Raw genomic sequence first — 19,258 nt, forward strand, 5'->3', positions numbered from 1 at the left:
TGATACTTGCATTTCAATTGGCCTTCTGTTCATCCTTTTTTCTTTGTGTATTTTGTCTTGTGTTACATTAAGGGTATTTTGCTGCTCCTCCTTCTTTGAGACAGATGTTAAGCCCATATCTCTAGAAAATTGCAGCGCCTGAACATAAAGGTTCAAATTTTAAGCAGATTGTTGAGTGTAAAACCTTGAGTGGACACTCTTGTTTTACTACCAATTTGGCCAACTTCAATTTCGAAGCTGGCCACATGGCCCCAAAGAAGGATGTCCCCAGAGCATCCACTTAAAATAGCTTTGAACTGTACCTGGTTAAAAATAGGTTTAACTTGGCTCTCGTGCTTCCCTGTGTGGGCAGGGCCTCCTAATAGTGTGTTGTGATACCTGTTGGGAACCACCTACGAGCATGTGAGTTGCTGATGGTTGCAACACACAGGAGCCCTGAGGAGTTTGGAGCAGGGAAGGATTCAGGATCTCCCTGCTGCTTGCCCAGCCTGACAATTCTGCTTTTCTCAAGGATTTTACACAAGTGATGGGAGCTTTGACTTATAAATGCTGTCACTCTGTTACTGCTACTTTTGCCAGCATAGTTTGAGATCTAAATCTTAAGGCACAGAGGGTTTCTGGTGCTGCTCAAATTAATCATGGAAAAGATCAAAGTTGCTTTGTTACTTTTCTTTTCCTGTTTTTAATGAATAATGCATTTAAAATGGTTTCTTTCACTGGTAAATCACATCTCAACATTTTTCTCTTGCGTTTGATGGGTGGGAAGGACTAACAGGAGGTTTTACAATGGAAATTCACTTGTCTAAGCACAAGGAAATAACAATGATTAAAATTGTGAGGGGAAGAGGGCAGGGAATCAGTTTGTTAAGTCTCTAATGAGCAATGCAGTAAGAAATATGAGGTATTAGTATTATTTAAATATCTTAAAGTAAGGAGAATTGTACCCATCTTACGATAAAATTGAGACTGCAAGCAGATATGCTGTGCTGCCTGCAGCTGAGGAGGGGAGGTGTTTATTGCTGCCTGTTTCTCACTGTTTGTACATGTCAACATAAAATTTTAATAATAGAGCTTTTCTGTTCTGTTTTTTTTCTTGCTGCCTGTTCTTACCCATGTCAGTGTGGCAGGAGTGGGTTATGGAGCGGTTGAAATGCTGGTAGGTCTGGGATGGTAGGGTGGGGACTCCATGGTGAGGAGGGAACAGGTGAGATGTCCTTCAGACTCTACTTCTGCTGGAAAACCATGTTCAGTTACAGTCAGAGGGAGGCAGCTATCTGCTATCCCACTGAATACAATTAATTTACCTTGCTTTTCCAAACTGCATGGGTATGTCTCTTGCTTGCTATGGAACAGATATGAGGTGGCCTTCCGGTCACAGTGCCAGTCTGGGGCTCTGATGGGCTCAGTTCAGTACTCAGATTTCTCCCGTCTCCCTTAAATCCCTCTTCTAATTTTTCCGTAAAATCCCTCTCTCCTGGAATCTCCTCTTTGTGCAAGCTGAGACAGTTTCCTGCCATTGGTGCCCAAGCCTGGCCTCTGTGGCAAGCAGAAGTGTCCCAAGCTTGCCAGCTCCAAATGAATGCAAATGCTTGCAGAGATGGAATGGTAGAATGGAGCTCTGTTAAAACCTTCCTTGCTCTTGACAGAGAAACAAGCACAGGGTGAAAATGGAGCTGTCCTCTTCCTTCTATCACAGTGGTGTGGCTGTAAAGAGAAGGAAGAGGGGAGTGCAGGGAAGAGGCTGTTGCCTTCAAACACACCTTCTTTGGCATCCAGCAGCATTTATGCAGCCTGTGGCCTGGGAAGCATAGATGGGGCTGGCATGCAGTGATCTCTGAGAACCTGGGTTGCTCATGTCTGCTGAACTCTTTTGTTATGCTCTCTATCCCTGCTCAGTTCATGGTTACTCACTACAGAAATGAATGGAAAGGCTTTTCCATTCACGTTTTTCAGCCTTGTGCAACACGCTGCAGTGTGTTGCTTCAGAGCTGTCAACATCCATAAGCAGACGTCTAAAAACAATTTTTCCCAGAAAAGAACTTGTAAAAGCAGATGTGGAAAGTGGTATTTTGTTTTGAGCTGCTCTGTGCATGTCTCAAAACCTGTGTGGCAATTATGATTTACACTATGCAAAATAATCTGTATGGTGTTCATAACTGGTTAGTAGACTTGAAGTGGCAGCAAGATACTTGAGTTTCTCAAGCTGTCTTCTTCCTGGTTTTCTCATGTTCTCACAGAACTTACACAAACATATAAAGCTTTCTCAGCCCCAGCACAAGGCTGTACCCTCTGCTTTGCAGCCCTCTCCTCTTCTCCATATGGGGACATCTCCCAGCAGCCACATACTGGTCACTCCAGCTCTGCAGGGCTGTCCTACCCTCTTTGGAACTTCTACATCCAAGTGCAAGAGACTGAAGAAAACTGAGCACCCCCTTAAAGGTGCTGAACCCCAGTCCCCTGGTGGTGAGGTGAATGGTTAGGTTGGCAGTGATGGATGGAGCTGAGCTGAGGTGGTAAGCCTGAGGAACATAGACATGTCCTCTCAGCTTTTCTGCCTCACCTACTGGTGGCACCAGAGATTTGGCATCATTGTGTAATTCTAGAAATAAGGCTATGATGGGATTTTGTAGCAACAGCTGAGAACTGTCATGCTCACCAGTACTAGTGTGTGAACTTTATTGATCCTGTTGTCACTGCTGCTGCCACACTGAAACATCATCCTTCAGCCTCAGTCCTCAAAATGCTGTTAATCACTTGGAGACCTGACATGGATTTATGTCCTAGGTCTGGCAAGAAAACAGGGAAGATGGATCTGCCTTACTGCAGCACTTGAATAAGAAGCAGAGATCTTACCTCCAGTGGACAGTTCTACGTGATTCAATGCAGAGTTGATTATATATTTGCATTTCCAAGACTGATGATAAAGCTGTTTCATACTCATGAGTGGGGAAAACTCTAGATTTTTGGTTTCAGGGCATCATTGTTCCTTCTTACTCCTTCAGACGATATGGACAAGTTGGCAGGTTAAAAGATGAGCTGCCCATTTTCTGTCAAGTCCTAGAAGACAACACAGTGCTGCCAGCACTGGCTGTTGCTTTCTCTGGTCTTCATATAAAACTTACCCAGTTTCAGAGGGCAAAACAGCAGCTGGATCAAACTTAAGTCCCAGCCTTTGATATGCCACACGTTTGCTTTGCAAGGAACCTCTCCTGGGGTCAGAACTGCTATGGTTTTGTGCACAGACTGGCTAAAGCAGCAGAGGGAAAAGAACTCTGACAGACATGAAGTAGCAGAGGAACCACATGTGGTTAACCCTGTGTGGATGTGGCTGTTTTCCACTGGCCAATTCAAGTTACTTTTGAGGGAAACTGAAGAAAAAGCTTTGTTAATAGGAAAGACAAGGCTTTCACTCTGCAGCACTAACAGTAGTGAAGCAGAACAGCCAGCAATGGAAATACCTCTTTGGGTTGTAGCCTTTAAATCCTGTTTCGTTTTCAGAGTCGGGTTGTCAGCAGCTTCTTCAATGCTGTGTTGTGTGTATGTTTTAATTAGCAAGGCTTCCCATGGTTTTGACCATCCACAGGATCATGGTGATAAAACTCCCAGTTAAAAGATACCAAACCTTAGTAAAGGAATTTTGTCATAACATACATGTTTTCCGGCTTGGAAAATAAACATCTGGGTTTAGCCTCAGTTTACATTCAATACATGTGAGGAAGCCCAATGTTAGGTAAATATTGAGAAAACACCTACATAGTGATGGCTGGAGGGGGTGGGGATGTAAACTCATTTACTTGATTTGATTTATATATTCGTTTCCTGAAACACCCACTGCTACTCACCATCAGGCCATGGGCTAGATAAGCATTTAGCGTGATCTGAGATAGTCGTTCAGTGCTGTGGTGCTTGCAAGAGGTGAGGGGTCTCTCAGTCCATTATCTTGCTTTCTTACAGTCCAATGAGGTCAGTGTAAGGAGAGCTTGCTCGCAGTGCTCCCAGGGGAGCACAGGGTAACATGTATATATGGTAGTAATAAAAAAAACTTTATTAAATTTTAATATACTAGCATTATTGTTTTAAGGCTTTTTAGTTGCTTTTTCAAATGTCTTTATTTTCTTCAAGGAAAAATGTCAATGGTGCATACAGGAGTGTAACAGTAGAAATTGTCATGTGTCAGGAGGTACCTGGATGACCTTTGCTGGCCTTACAGCAGCAGTCGATAGCACAACAACAAGATTGATTTCCAATAGATGAGACCTGACAGGCTTTAACCACTTGAGGCAAATGGTTCCACACACACACACACCACTTCATCCTGCAGCTCTTCCTCTTGTTTTACTGCTGTAAGGATTTACCTGAAATAACCCCCTGGAATAAAAAATGAGAGGGAGAGAGGTGGAGGGATCTCTGGCTGGGAAGAGTGGGATCAGGTAAGCTCAGGGGGCAGATGAGGTGGTGTTGGAGGCTGCAGAGTGGGTGAGGATGTGCTAGTGCTTGCACATGTCCTCAGATGACTTGGTGGGTTATTTATTCTTTTCTCTTGCTGTGTGTATAATTTCCACTGCCATAAACATGTGTTTGGCATGAGTGAAAGGGAGGAAAGGGAAAGAGGCTTTTTGGTATTGAACTTTATAGCTACTTTTGCACATAACAAGGCACAGAATATCCCTCGTGGTTACTGATGTCCGGATTAACCACAGATGTGGAAACTCCCTTCACTGAGCAATTACTTGCCTACTTTTATAGCAGTCTTTGGACATTTGAACCATTCATGGTAGTTGTTGCTTTCCCAGAGATTAGAGCCTTTTAAAAGTCTGAATCTCTTAAAGTGGTGTAGAATGGCTTTGTTTGGTAAAATGCTCTCTGTGTACAGAAGGGAAAAGTGTATGTCCTATAGGAAACTGGCCAGAATGCAAAATGAGTGGGTAAAATGTCTCTGATGGCTTTATATCCTCTGACACCAAAGATGAGAGGCACGAGGGGCTGCTGCACTGGCCACCCTGTCACAGAATGGTTTGGATTGGAAGGGACATTAAAGGTCACCTGCTTTTCCAACCTCACTGCTGTAGGCAGGGACACTTTCCACCAGACCAGGTTGCTCAAAGCCCTGTCCAACCTGGCCTTGAATACTTCCAGAGATGGGGCATCCACAGCTTCTCTGGGCTCACCACCCTCACAGTCAAGAATTTCTTCTAATCTAAATCTCTCAGTTTGAACCCATTCCCTGCTCCTGTCACTACATGCCCTTGTAAACAGTCCCTCCTCAGTTTTCTTGTGGGCTCCCTTCAAATACTAAAAGGCTGCAATAAGGTCACCTGAGAACCTCTTCCTCTCCAGGCTGAACAATCACAGTTCTCTCAGCCTTTTCACCAGTAGTCTTTGGTGCTGTGTTGATGGATGGTTTCTGCAGCCTCTCACTCAGCAGCGCTGAGACCTGTTTAACAGATGTGATGGGTGTGAGCTGAGGAACTGCTTTCCTGGTGACTGGAGAAGGGTGGTGGTTGGGACGAAGGAGGTTTTCATAGCAATATGTTCCACCATTTCAAAATCACTTGCACCTTGTTGGAGGGCTGAACCTTCAGGCTCCACGGTGTGGTGTGTGGGATGCATGAGTGCCCAGGTGGGTGGTCTCCTGCAGCTACACCTGGGCCCAAGGTATGACTGAGGTTGTGCTGGGCACTCCCTCTCCCTTCTACTTGAACCAGCACTTGAGCCAATATAGTTGATTATATATGAAAAGTAATACAGGCCTTGCTGAAGTGACTCTTCTGCTTTGTAACACTTAGATTTGTTAAACTGTAATGTGAAGTGACTACAAGCACAGGTGAGGATCACCTGGAGGGTGTTCAGCATCTGGATAAAGTTAGCAGGGTAACACAGCCAGGTAGCACAAGAAAATGTGAAATTTGAGTGATGTCTGAAATATGAGTCATGCTTTTAGTAAAGAAAGAAAACAACTTGTAGCATGTGTTTTAGCAAGAAGTGGGTCTGTAAGATAGAGCCTGTTGTGCTGTGTGAGATGTCAGTGGCTGGAGAACCAAGTACAGCTCAGAGGAGAAGGCTTTAGGCTGGCCACAGATGTGATCCACCAGTTCAGGCAGCATGGAAACTTCTTCTGTGCCCATGAAAAAGCAAGTGCCTGTCATTTTTCTGTTTTCATGAGCTGTTGCAAAATTGGAGTGTGCCTGAAGCCAGGCAAACCACAGGGATGCACAGCAATCTTTCATCAGTGCCTTTGCAGGCCATGTTCAGGTGTCCCCCATTCTTGGTGCAGAGGATTGGTTTTCTCTTGGCTGTGTGTGGGCTCTGCTGCATGGCAAGCACCAGGGAGATGATTACCCCATGCTGGTCCTTGATGGGAACCATAACAAAACCAGAAACTGAATGAACTAAATTGGGAACATACTCCCTTAAACTCTGCTAAATGGGAATGCAGGAACTTAAAGGGCATCAGCTGTTGGGCTTCTAATGGAGCAGCTGGTATGAAGCAAGTTGGTAATGGATTGCTTCCTTAGGTGATTTACTTACATGAACACCACCCACTCACAGACCCTGTGCTTCCCTTTCCATGCCTCAGAAGTTCTCCTGTACATGCTGAACATCAGTACAAGAACGTTTGCCAGCTGAGGTGTTTGGCTCTGATCTAGGAAGACACTTAAGTGTTTGTTTAAACCTAGATCAAAGAGATGTTCTCTTGAATTTGAAGTTGGGAAAATACTGTCGTACTATAAAGGAACTTTTTTTACTGTTACTATTTTTTTTTATTCTCACATGCAGTTGCAGGAAGCTCAGGCTCAGCAAAGCAACTGGCTCTTGATCTCCCTTTTGGGAAGGATGGACTGGTTGACCTCTTGAAGTTCTTCTCAGGCATGTTTCCTATGGTAGATAACAAGGCTGTTGAACTTGTGCAATAATTGAATGTTTGAAAGGAATATTAAGCCTCTGCAAATCATCTCTTTCTTCTGGAGACCAAAATGATGTCTCCTTTGTGGGAAAGAGGCAAATTATCTCCCAGCTGCAGAGTTCCTCCATCTTGCTGTCATGTGTTTCTGGTTGCCCACAGACAGAGGACAGAGGCAGGATGCTGAACTAGATGGATCAATGTTCTGACTGAATCTGGCAATTCCTGTAGCACCTGAATCCTGTTGACCTCACTGGGAATTAAACACATATTTAAGCACTTCCCTAGATAGGCAGGCTCTTCTGTACCAGTCTCTGCCCAGCTGCTTGAAGAACAAAGCAGGTTTCTGTTAAATGCTTATATTACCTTTACCACATCCTTTCTTTGTGTGTGTATTTATAGCATGCAGTTCCATTTTAAAAATAAATCCAAGCTGTCCTAAAGTCAAGCCTTGCTCCACGTCTCAGTTATGCCACCAGGTAGGAGGTTTCCATGAGGGCTATGAGAACACAGCAGAAAAAAAACCCTCAAGCTTTATGGCTGGCTTTGCTTCTAAACCTGTGTGGCAAGAGTACTGAGAGGAATACATCGTGTGGCTCATGGCCCCTTGAAGTGGCTGCATTCAGTACTGACAGGATGGTTTCCTTTATCTCCACTCCTACAAAGAGGACTGGGAAATATGCCTATGATGTGGGACTCCTACATTTCAAGCCTTGATCAGGTTTACAGCTTTTCCTCTGTTTTTCCCCTCCAGCAGTTAATCAACAAAGTTAGTTGAAAGCAGGGAATTGCTCTGCCCCCTTTTTGTGGGTAGATAAGTGGGATGGTGACAGCTGTGCTTGGGTTCTCCTGCCCATCCACTGCTTTGGGATGATCTGATGGGTGGGAAGTTTACAGACCTCTCATCCCTTCCTGTGTCATTATACCCATGCAGAGGGTTTGCCAAGAGCTGGGTTTTGTCTTGCATCCAGTGCATGCTCAAAACAAAGAGTCCTGAGTACGTACTTTGGTGCACAATCACCCGTAGCTGACTCCAGTGTATGTCCCCAAAATGCCCTTGTTTTCAGGGCCTTTGCTTTGAAGCAACTGACTTGAAAACCACAAATTGCATTTCTTTCTTCTGAGGCGAGTGTGCCCCAGATGAGGCTTTGATCTGTTAAGCTCAGCTGAGTCTGACCTGGTGTGTGTGAGGATCCCAGAGACCGGGTGGCTGGGATGTGCAAGTCAAATGGCTGCTGCCAAATGGGAATGGTTTTCCTGATCCTGGAGCTCAGTTCTGCCTTTGGAGAGTCACTTGTTTTGTGTCAATTGAGCTTTGCTAGGAAATTATTATATGACTGAACTAAACCCAGCAAAAAAAGAATTAAATTATATTGATAGATAATTAAATTGTGATATTAAATTGTGCCAGGGGAGGTCTAGACTGGACATTAGGAAGCATTTCTTTAGTGAGAGGTCGGTTAGACACTGGAACAAGCTTCCTAGAAAGGTGGTCAATGCCCCCAGCCTGTCAGTGTTTAAGAGGCATTTGAACAATGCTCTTAAAATATATTAACTTTTGATCTGTCCTGAAGTGGTCAGAGAGTTGAAGTAGATGATTGTTGTGGGTCCCTTACAATTGAAGTAGTCTATTCTGTTCTAAAATTAAATTAAATTTTGGGACAGTTCAGATTTGAATGTCAGCGCTTCCTGGGTCCCTGCTTTCTAGAACTATATTATCTAACCCTTGGAAAGTGAACCCTTTAAAGAAAGCTGAGTTTGGCACATGTCAGACAACTAACAGTCATTGAAAGAGTAGCTTATGCTTTCTTTGTATAATGCAGGAAGCAAAAGCACTGCAAATGGTGATACAGAAGTGTAGCATGAATATATCAAAGGAGGATAAAGACTGTTCACCAAACAAGGCACAGCTTTGGCTCAGCAAGTGGGGTGCTGGCCAGTTGGTCACATGTAGTCATGTTTTCAGGAGTTGTTACCCAAAAAGTTCTGAGTTATAACAACTCATTAGCCTTAAGCTTCTGGTCTGTTTACAGCTTGTGAATTAATAGGTTAGTGACATGTCTCAGCATGGGAGAGGAGTGAGAGGAACATAGGAAAAGGCAATTATTTCTAAATGAAAAATGTAATTTTGAGCTAAAGGGGCCTTTGCAATTAACATGTGTACTTGTCCCAGATGCTGTCCATGTTCTAGACCACGATCCTCCAATTTCTAAACCAGGGCTGTAATTTTGGCCTTTGAAAGCATTTTATCATAGAATCACAGAATGGTCTGAGTTGGAAGGGACCTTAAGGATCATCCAACTCCAACCTGCCTGGCATGCGCAGGGGCACCTTCCATTAGACCAGGTTGCTCCAAGCCCCATCCAGCCTGGCCTTGAACACTTCCAGGGAGGGGGCAGCAGCCACAGCATCTCTGAGCAATCTGTGCCAGGGCCTCACCACCAGTCATTAATTTCTTCAAAATATCCAATCTAGTTCAAAGCCATTCCCCCTTGTCCTATCACTCCATGTCCTTGTAAAAAGTCCCTCTCAAGCTCTCTTGTAACCCCCTTAGGCACTGGAAGGGGCTCTAATGTCTTCCCAGAGCCTCCTCTTTTCCAGGCTGAACAATCCCAACTCTCTCAGCCTATCTCCATAGCAGGTATTCCAGCCTTCAGAGCATCTCCATGGTCTTCTATGGACTTGCTTCAGCAGGTCCATGTCCTCCGTATGTTGGGGGCCTGAGTTGAACACCACAGAAAAAACAGGAGTAGTAACTGTAGGTGAAGATGTTAATGTTTTGTTTCCTTTCTTTAAAAATTTCCTACCCCCTTCACAGGGACTCTGCAGAGGGATCGGATCTTTAAGAACCTCACTCGGAAGCGCCAGCGGGCGATGCGAAGGCGAGTGCACCAGGTGAATGGACACAAGTTCATGGCCACCTACCTGCGACAGCCAACCTACTGCTCACACTGCAGGGAGTTCATCTGGTAAGGATGGCCCAAACACGGTGTTTTGGAGCTTCCTGTCCCTTCACATTTTGGGGACCAACATGACACCCCCAATCCTGAGTCAGTCACCCAGCACTTAACTGAGGGCCACTGGTGTGATACCCTTGACCATCAGGTTTAGCAGGGTACATTTGTGCTGCAAACTGGAGTCTACTGTGGATTGGCCAGAGGGAATGTGTATCTTGGATGCTGGAAAGAAACTGGGATGGTGTCAGGATGAAACAGTGTTTCCTGTCTTGTAACTACAGCTGTAGTTTCAAGGGGGTTAAAAAGTAATTGAGGCAACCTGAAGACAGACCCCAGATATTAACTGGAGTGGAGGTTAGAGATTATACTGAAAAAAACCCAGTTGCTTGAAATTTTCAAAAAATTCCTGAGAACAGAAAAGCCATCAGAGGTGTGGGGTGATGCATGTGGGGGAGCAGCAAGAAAAAGGTAGATAAGTCTCAAAAGAGCATGGAGTAGGAGAGATAATAACAGGGTGTGGGCTGCTGGGATCTGTCTAATATGTATGGCGTGTGTTGTAATGAAGTGAGGTATTTGAGAAAGTAGAGTGAGGGGGAATTTGGGGAATAGAGGCATGTGGACAGCCTGCCCTGTACCCCATGGCCTGTGTCCTGTGCTCTCACACCCCTGTGCTGGATTGCACCATTACTGCTGTGCAGTTTTGCCATGGGATCTGATCATTTGGGATCCTCTTGCATTTTGGCTTTCTCCTCTGTAAACAAACTGCAAGATGACCGTCTTTCTGACATTAAATTACGTTCATGTTTTGTTTTGAACAGGGGCGTGTTTGGGAAGCAGGGATACCAGTGCCAAGGTAAGGTGCTCCACTCCTGAAGTGTGTGTAGGATGTGCTGTTTCGCGAGAGCTTTCCCATGCTGCTGGGGCATCCTGCAATTACAAGCTTCTCTGAAGTCACCACTCCTCTTCCTCCCCAGCCAGCCAAAACTGTGCATTTGAGCATCTGTGAGGCTTGCATGCATGCAGGAGCAGCCACTGACATTCCTGCAAACACCTGAGGGTCTGGTTGCTGTGTTTCATCCTGTGCAGATCCACCGAGTTGCTGACTGTATGCAACACCCAGCTAGGCTTGAGGCACCCAGGGGCCCTTCCAGACAGTGTTCAGCTGGTATTGTGACACAAAGTGGCCTCCTGGAATGGCCACTTTCTTCCTTTCTCTCCCTGTGAAGTTCAAATAAAGTAGAAATAGGGATGTTTTTGACTTCAAAGGGCAGCTTTGTGGGCTGGCACAGCACTTTTGTCTGAATGCATGGTTGGCTGAATGGCTGTATAGATGTATGTGGTGCTTGTTTGCATTTAATTATTGGTCTACCTTTCCTTTTTTTCCCCAGAATTGCCTGCTTCACAAGTGTGTGGTCATTCATTATACCTTTCTAATGCATCATGTTTCTCCTGCAGTGTAACAGGGCATTGGTGTCCTCATATGAAGGGAAGCTGCATGTAAACAAAATGGGTGTACTGCATAAAACATCTGGGTGGAAGTGAGTGCTGTTGGTAGCCCTTCATGAGTGCAAGCTTAAAGCAACAGACAGAATAGTGTGAGACCTTGAAAAATATCTGCCATTTGCAGTTGCCATTACAAAAATCTCCTTTTAAGTGCCTTAGTGGTGTCTACAGCTCCCACTGGGTAATGAAGTAGAGAAATCCAAGTTCATTGCAGCCAACCCAGCTTCAGACTTGGAGAGAGCCCAGCTTGGGTTTAGGGCTGATTAGCTCTCTTGATCAGGACTAACTGGCCTAGACACAGCCCCATTCTACTGCAGTTATCTGCTTTCCAGACCCAAGTGCTGCACTGATCCTCAGAAACAAACTGCTTGGGCAGGAAGCACTTGCATACCCAACCTAAGAGGCCACTGAGATGCCGGGATGACTTTGGGTATCTCAGACCTGCGTTTTCTAAGATGGCTTTTGTGTGTGGTGTAAAAAACTCTTCAGTGGATAATTATTTCAGCAGCATTTGAGAAACTGCATTGTTGTTTCTGTGTGCATCACCCATATTGCATATAGGCAGCTTTTTCTAGGCTGTATGAATGATCCAGTGCAGAATTTCTGTTGCAGTGGGTTAGAGATACATCTCCAGATCTATTAGGAGATTTTGTTAATTCCAAGTTATTTTTCTCATCTCCGCTGTGTGCTGTTGATACAGCTGAGCCTTAAGGAACCCAGCTGGTGGGTTGATGTATTCTGAGTCTTTCAAGAACTCTTTTCAGCATGCCTCTTTTATTTCCTAGTATGCACCTGTGTTGTACACAAGCGCTGCCACCATCTAATTGTTACAGCTTGCACGTGCCAAAACAATACTAACAAGACCGATCTCAAGGTAAAGTCATGTTGGTTATTTTGGGTCATCATGCTTTGTCTAGGTTTGTCTGAGTTGCTGGGGTTGCCATATAACAGAATTTACTCAATGTAATCATTATTCCCATATGGATTTGAAAGTGGAAAAGAGTAATAGTGGCATGTAAAGGCCATGCAGTGTCCTCCAGTTGTTCTTCTGTCGATAACTGTTTGGATTAGCACGTGGTTTAGGAAGTTAGGGTGTCTTCATTTGAAGACATCAAGAAATAGAAAATCCACTGCTTTCCTTGGTAATTTTCTGGCCTGATTAACTGTGGTGCAATCAAAATCTGGTCCCTGCTTCTTAATGTGGATTTCTCTGGCCAACCACTGGTCTTTGTTATGTCTCTTTTCTTTTCTGGTAACCTGAAGTGCCCATTTAGTCATTGCTCCACACCTTTGGTCTATATGTTGTAATAGAGAACCCTTGCATAACTTGTGTTTCTGGAGGTTTTCTTTCTTGTTAGTTTTGGCTGTATTTGATGGGAGTAAAATCCCCACCTAAAACTGCCTTGTGCATTGCATGTCTCATCTCAGTAACTGGAAATAGTTTAATAACTGCTTGAGGAAAAATAAGGTAAAATCTGTTTATTCATGAGGCAGCTCTGTGTTTTGTGTCATGCAATTGCTTTTGTTTGTTACTTCTTGCCTCCAAACTGCTGAGCACAACTTATTTTGATAGCGCCATGACAAGCCAGATGAAAATAAGTTAAAGTGCTTAAGGGTAAAGTGCAAGTTAAATAGTGGGTCTCCTCACCCCTCTCTCAGGATTACAAAGGGTTTATATCACATTTAAGCTACTTTAAAAGAAGCCAAAGGTGAGGAGGCACTGCTCACTTTAAACTTGTTGTGCCAGTCACACCTGTGACTTTTCTTTATGGAGTTGTGGGTTCCTCCTCAGCCTTCCAGGATCTGAATGTTGAGAAACAAAGTCAAAAGTTATGAATTTGCTAAGTGGAGGCTGCTTTCTTCAGCCAGTGGAATATTTTTAAAGGTGTCTTTGAGATCTGAATGATTTAGAATTGGAAAAGAACAAGGTTAAAAAGGGAATGAGAGCAAGTGATAAAATGAAATGTTTGCCTGAAAGCCTGTTAATAACAAGGAGAGTGAGAAGAGAAATGAGAATTTTAGGAGGAGTTGCAGAAGCTTTTCTCTATTAAATTTAAGAAAATCAACAGTTGGACCTAAAGTTACAAGTTTCTACATAGTCTGCAAGTCAGTAATTTGAAAACTGTGTGATTCTAAACTGCTGTAGCTCACACTGCAGTGGGAATTGGTTTGTGGTGAGGTAATCCACACTTGTAATTCTAACTTGGCTTTAAAAACTTAAGGTCTAGACAGCCCTAATATTAAAATCTTCTCTGCTAGGTAGTCTAGCCAAGGAGAGCAAGGCTGCCTCACAGCAGGTGAGGCTGGTCATTCCTTCACCTGCAGTAACCCTCAGTGAGGGGCTGCATCAGGACATTTCCTGACTTGGAATTATTTCCTTAGTTTTGCACTTAAATGCCTGTATGTAAATGAGCATCAGCTTTATATATATATATGTGTGTGTTTGAATTTTAAACATGTGCTTTTCTTTTGGTGCCTTAGGTAACTGAACAAAGGTTTGGAATCAACATTCCTCATAAGTTCAGCATCCACAACTACAAAGTCCCGACGTTCTGTGACCACTGTGGGTCCTTGCTCTGGGGAATCATGCGACAGGGTCTGCAGTGTAAAAGTGAGCAGCTTCTCACTGTTGCCTTTTCACAAAATACATTTATTTTTAGACTCTTGATGCACTGTGTGGGCTTGATTTTGCAACCTTCAAGAGAAAGCTGAGCAATGAATATTCATCTTCGTAAGAGTTAAAAAACCCTCTGATATACTTTTTAATCTCTGGCTGACAGAAAGACTCTACTTTGCAGTCTCAGCACAGCTTTGTTTAACTTGAATTATTAAAAATATTCTGCTTCCTGCATTCATATTTTCCCTTCACCTGAAGGTTTTTCCTCAGCTAATGAGATAAGGCAACGAAAAGGCATCTGAGGGGAAAAAAAGGTCATTGCTTTAGGCTGACTACCCTGTGTTAATTGATGACAAAGCATGTCCTGCTGTTATGTTTTTGTTTCACTGATCCAGACTGTAAAATCCTAGTTCTCCATTTGCCTTCATCTCCCACAAGAGGGGGTGTGTGTGCCCATAGTTAGAGCAAGAATGATTTTTTTCTTCCCACTGGATACTGTCTTTCAAACTAGATCCCTGAAAATGCAGGTGATGTTTGTTGCAAATTCTGTGGCATTTATAAATACTAATTGTATCTACAGGCATAGATGCAGTGGTAGTTATGTCCTTCAAGAGTATGTGCTTATGAATAGCTTCAGGCAATGTGGTGTCCTATTTGGAGAGTTCAGGGTCTGTTCCTGCTTTCAGGATTTTATTCTCTTGTGAGAGTCCTGATTTTGCTTCTACTTAGATCAGTGACAAAAATCCCTCAAGTTTAATGATACAGAGTAGATCCAGATGGATATATTTCCTGAAGCAGAATCGCTAAATTATTTCTCAGCAGTAAATCCCTCCAAATTATTTTAATTGTTCCTTTGCTTTTACTTTTCATCCCTCCTGTAACCCCTGTCAGTCTGTAAAATGAATGTCCACATCCGATGCCAAGCAAACGTTGCTCCAAACTGTGGGGTGAACTCAGCAGAGCTCGCTAAAACCTTGGCGTGCATGGGTCTGCAGCCGGGAAGCATTTCCCCAAATTCGGTGAGTCTTTATCTTTTTCCTCCTCAATTTGAAACATTTGCAAGTGTAGGAGAAGGCAGAGACTTCAGTTAGAGCAGATGGTGTTGGGTGGTGAACTGCAGGAGTAGGTTGTTACTGTCTGTGGATTGTGGCAAAGGCTTCACCTGAAAAATGGGTGTCTGATGTCCAGGTTTACCCTGATGCAGGCTTTAATCTATAGGTGTTGCTTTGCTGGATGTTTGTGTTTCACAGTTCTGTGACTCTATTCACTCCTTTATCTGTTTATCATGGATGAGAGGAGAATAAGCCCCCTAACTAATTAGTGATCAATATAATTCATGCCATACATTTTTTCACTTTCACTGCAAGCACAAATGCCCTGTCTGCATATGTGGCTTGTGATAGAGCAAAAGAATAGCTCAGCAAGAGGTCTAGTTCTCTTTCCAGCTTTGCCACTGTTTTTCTGAGTGATTTTGAGGAAACCATTTCACTCTTCACTACAGTCTGTCTAGGCAATATCATTTGAACAACCTGGTCCAGTAGCAGAGAGGTCAGAACAAGATGATCTTTAAGGTTCCTTCCAACCCAAACCATTCTGTGATTCTGTGATCTCTGATCTCAGTGAGACTGTTGCTAGGATTGGCATGTATCTGTACAGTTTCTGCTTGTCAGCCCTTAAGACATCCTAAGAATCCACCTGGTGTATATCTGAACCTGTTCAGAAAGTTCAAAACACACTGTAAGAGCTTAAGTGAAAATGCTGGTAGTGAAAATCAGAGCTGTCTTTTGATAACAAGTCAGTTTTCCTCATGTTTTCTTTAGGACCAGTTTTGAAAAATGAGTTTTCTTGAGATCACAGTAACCCATAATAAAACCTTGGTCTATTTATTTTTATTTGACCAAAAAGAAAATATTAAAACCCCGAACATAATTCCTAGACATGGTAAATGTTGTCATACAGTTAGGCAGCTATATTGATCCACCACATCATGTTGCATCAGCCCAGCATGCTCATTAGGCTGTGCTGCCCCTTTGGATTTCAACTGGTTCACAGCAGACTGTCTCATCTTTACTTTTCCCCCTGTGGCAGTTCAGGGGGACAGTTATCGTGGGAGTTACAGAAGAACACAAGTCCCACACTCCCTTCTCAGTTCTGCAGAAATCAGCACTTGTTAACATTTGTTGTTTGCATCATCTGCACATCAAAAGGAGATGAGATCAGGAAAAATAAAAATCTGTACTTGGTGATTAACGATTTCTTGTTATTTGTGAGCTGAAAGCTCTAGGAAAATGTTCAGACTGTGCTGTGAGCACAGCTCTGAATGGCTTTATGCTGAATGAGGGCAGATTTAGATTAGATACTGAGAAGAAATTCTTTACTGTGAGGGTGGTGAGGCACTGGCACAGGTTGCCCAGAGAAGCTGTGGCTGCCCCCCATCCCTGGAAGTGTTCAAGGCCAGGCTGGATTGGTTTTTTGGCAACCTGGTCTAATGGAAGTTGTCCCTGGCCCACAGCAGCTAGAACGAGATGATTTTGAAGGTCCTTTCTAACCCAAACTATTCTATCATTCTATGAGTGCTCTTAGTTCTTTCCCTGTGGTGACAAGTCTCCTGTGCAGGAGAAACTTTGCTGTACACCAAAGTAGTCACAAGATGGAGCTCACGAAGTCTGTGTGACTCTGCTCAGACTAATAAACTGAATAGAACTGCTCGTTTGTATGCCTATGTAAACCTGGAGAGCTGGGAACTGAGGGCACTGGAGTCTAACTTGATCTTCGTGTGCTTCAAAATTATGAGCTCTAGAAATGTGTGCTAACACTGGTACCATTCCTGAATATGCAGCACCTCACTGCTGGCATGGAATGAACAGCTTTCCATTGAATTCACAGCTGTGGAGGAAGCCAGTAGCCCAGATATGTGAAAGAAACATGTTTTGAAGTTGGGGTCCTGCTGAATTTGGCTTTGAGTAAGAGCCTTAAAACCAGGGAGAAACCTAAGAAATTCAGATGAAATCTGCTTGGGTTCTAGATCTCACAGCACTTCACCTACTGCAGAAGTTATGGAGTTCTCCTTTCTCTGCTGTTAGATAGCGAATGAAGATGGGGAGAGCCAGGTTTGCCTGTTGGATCTGCTGGGCAGTGGGTTTATAACTTGAAATGCCCAGGTCAGGAGTTGGAGTTGACATCTCAGTACATCCCTGAGCTGAGTTTGGCCTGTTACATGTGGCAGCTCTGCAGGGTGGTGGTACCACCACACTTTTCTGTTCCAGAGGCCATACAGGGCCCCTGAACTGGTCCCAAATGCCCAGGTTGAGGGGGTTGACCACCTGTGAGCACCTCTGAGGCAGAAGTACCATTTCTATGCTGACTGATAATTCTTTGCTTTCTTCCACAGAAACTGGTTTCGAGATCTACATTGAGACATCAGGGAAAAGGCAGCCTGAAGGATGGCAACAACGTTAGTGAAAGTTCAGCGAGCAAACTTGGAATCAAAGACTTGACCTTCCTTCGTGTATTGGGAAAGGGAAGCTTTGGAAAGGTGAGAGTTATTCTTGGCTCTTTTGTGGGAAACCACATTCCTTATTTAAGAATAAGGATAGGTGAAGTTATTTCATAACATGGCAGACAGGCTGTCAAGTGGTACTCCAATGTGAGTACTAAGTGGTACTTTGTGCAGAGAAGTTGGTTACAGAGAGTAGGGATAAAAGGGAAGAGATAAAAAGTTGACGGCAAAATTAAGAGTTGAATATCACAAAGGAGAAAGAAGTTAGCACCTGAAAGAACAGCTGCATGCCGGGGCCCATACCAGGAATTGCAAGTGTGTGTGTTGGCACTTGTTTGGGCAGCATTTCTTGGAGCGTGAAAAGACTTCTCCTTTAAAGGAAACAAGACAGTGGTTTCAAATGTGGTGAAATGGGGTTTTGTTTCTCTGCTTTGCCACAAAGCTGATGTGAAATGGTGCATTTGAGTTTGATAACTAAGGAGTGAAGTGGGATGAATGGCACTGCCCAGGGAGTTTATCCTGGCACAGTGGGTGACCTTCAACCAGCTGTCCCTGTGCCAGACAGGGGAGCAATGTGTGTGGTTATTTGTGTCGAGAGAAACCTGCTGCATGCAGTAGCATGTGTCATTGATTGTACACTGATGCCCAGACTAACAGGCTGACTCACTTTCATCCACAAGCCTGGTCATGAGATGACTGACCTTTCCACTGTGAGAAGGTGTGAGAGGCTCTGTGTTTGCTCAGAGACTGAGGGCTCAGCCCTGGCCATTCACCCTCCCCTTTGGTTTAGGTGATGCTTGCCAAGATGAAAGAGAGTGGGCAGCTCTATGCAGTGAAGGTGTTGAAGAAGGACGTCATTCTCCAGGATGATGATGTTGAATGCACCATGACTGAGAAACGCATCCTTTCCTTAGCAAGGAACCACCCATTCCTCACCAAGCTCTACTGTTGCTTCCAGACTCCTGTAAGTATAGCCCAGGCAGTGGACAGCTCTCCTCCTGGCACTGGCTGGAATGAGGCACTCTTCTGTATATTTGGCCCCTAGCCCATTATAGATGTCCACCTCAGACCCAGGAGAAACCTCTCTGCTCAAGGCTGAACAGAGCACTCTGCTATATTTCACCTCTTAACATCTGCTGGGCATTTGGCAAAGAAAATCCTGGCTTGTTCTAAGCTCCCCAACAAATTAGTAAGGCACAAAGGTCTTCCCTAGAAACATCTCTGTGCCATTGAACGTTTCCAAATGCATATGTGCAAATGTCTACAGACCTGCAGTGTCCTCTGGTTGCTGTGGGATCTCAGGCTCTGCTTTGTTGCTACTGAATTTTAACCCAACTGTGTTTCCACTGAATTTTCTGCAAACTCAGAGATTTGTACTTGGAAGCAGGGATAGCTTCCTGTCTCTGCCAGCCTTTGTATACTCATCAGAACTGAGCAAAAGATCCTTCTAGGGTTATTGGAAAGGGTCTGACTGACATGGGTGGGCACTGAGTCAGGTGCATGTGCAGCTGGTATTTTTTCTTTTGTAAAGAAAAATGAAGCATTGCTGTGTGTACTTCAGTGGAGGACTGTACATGCAGTGCCTGCCCAGCTGAGAGCCCCATTTGAAGTCTGCTTGTGGGTGGGAGCTCCTTGCTGGTGTGGATGCTGGAGGGAGGAGTGGCTGAGATGGAGGCAGTGGCCACAGCCCTGTGCCAGCAGGGTGAGCTTGAAAGTCCCTCAGCTAAGCTGTTAGGACTGAAGCATTTTCTGCAGTGTAGCTCTTCCAAACTGTCTTGGCT

General features: G+C 44.2%; 1 protein-coding gene across 1 annotated transcript in view; it reads left to right on the top strand.

Annotated features, from left to right (window-relative positions):
• The window catches only part of PRKCH (protein kinase C eta), a 123,403-nt gene that overhangs the window by 40,889 nt on the left and 63,256 nt on the right, over positions 1–19,258 (top strand). Inside the window, exons 3-9 of the mRNA XM_071557325.1 lie at positions 9,720–9,870; positions 10,677–10,711; positions 12,147–12,235; positions 13,843–13,972; positions 14,870–14,997; positions 17,370–17,513; positions 18,268–18,441. Of these exons, the coding sequence (XP_071413426.1) occupies positions 9,720–9,870; positions 10,677–10,711; positions 12,147–12,235; positions 13,843–13,972; positions 14,870–14,997; positions 17,370–17,513; positions 18,268–18,441 (851 nt within the window). The remainder of the gene's footprint in view (positions 1–9,719; positions 9,871–10,676; positions 10,712–12,146; positions 12,236–13,842; positions 13,973–14,869; positions 14,998–17,369; positions 17,514–18,267; positions 18,442–19,258) is intronic.

Source organism: Pithys albifrons, chromosome 6 (genome assembly GCF_047495875.1).
Source record: "Pithys albifrons albifrons isolate INPA30051 chromosome 6, PitAlb_v1, whole genome shotgun sequence".
NCBI lineage: Eukaryota > Metazoa > Chordata > Aves > Passeriformes > Thamnophilidae > Pithys > Pithys albifrons.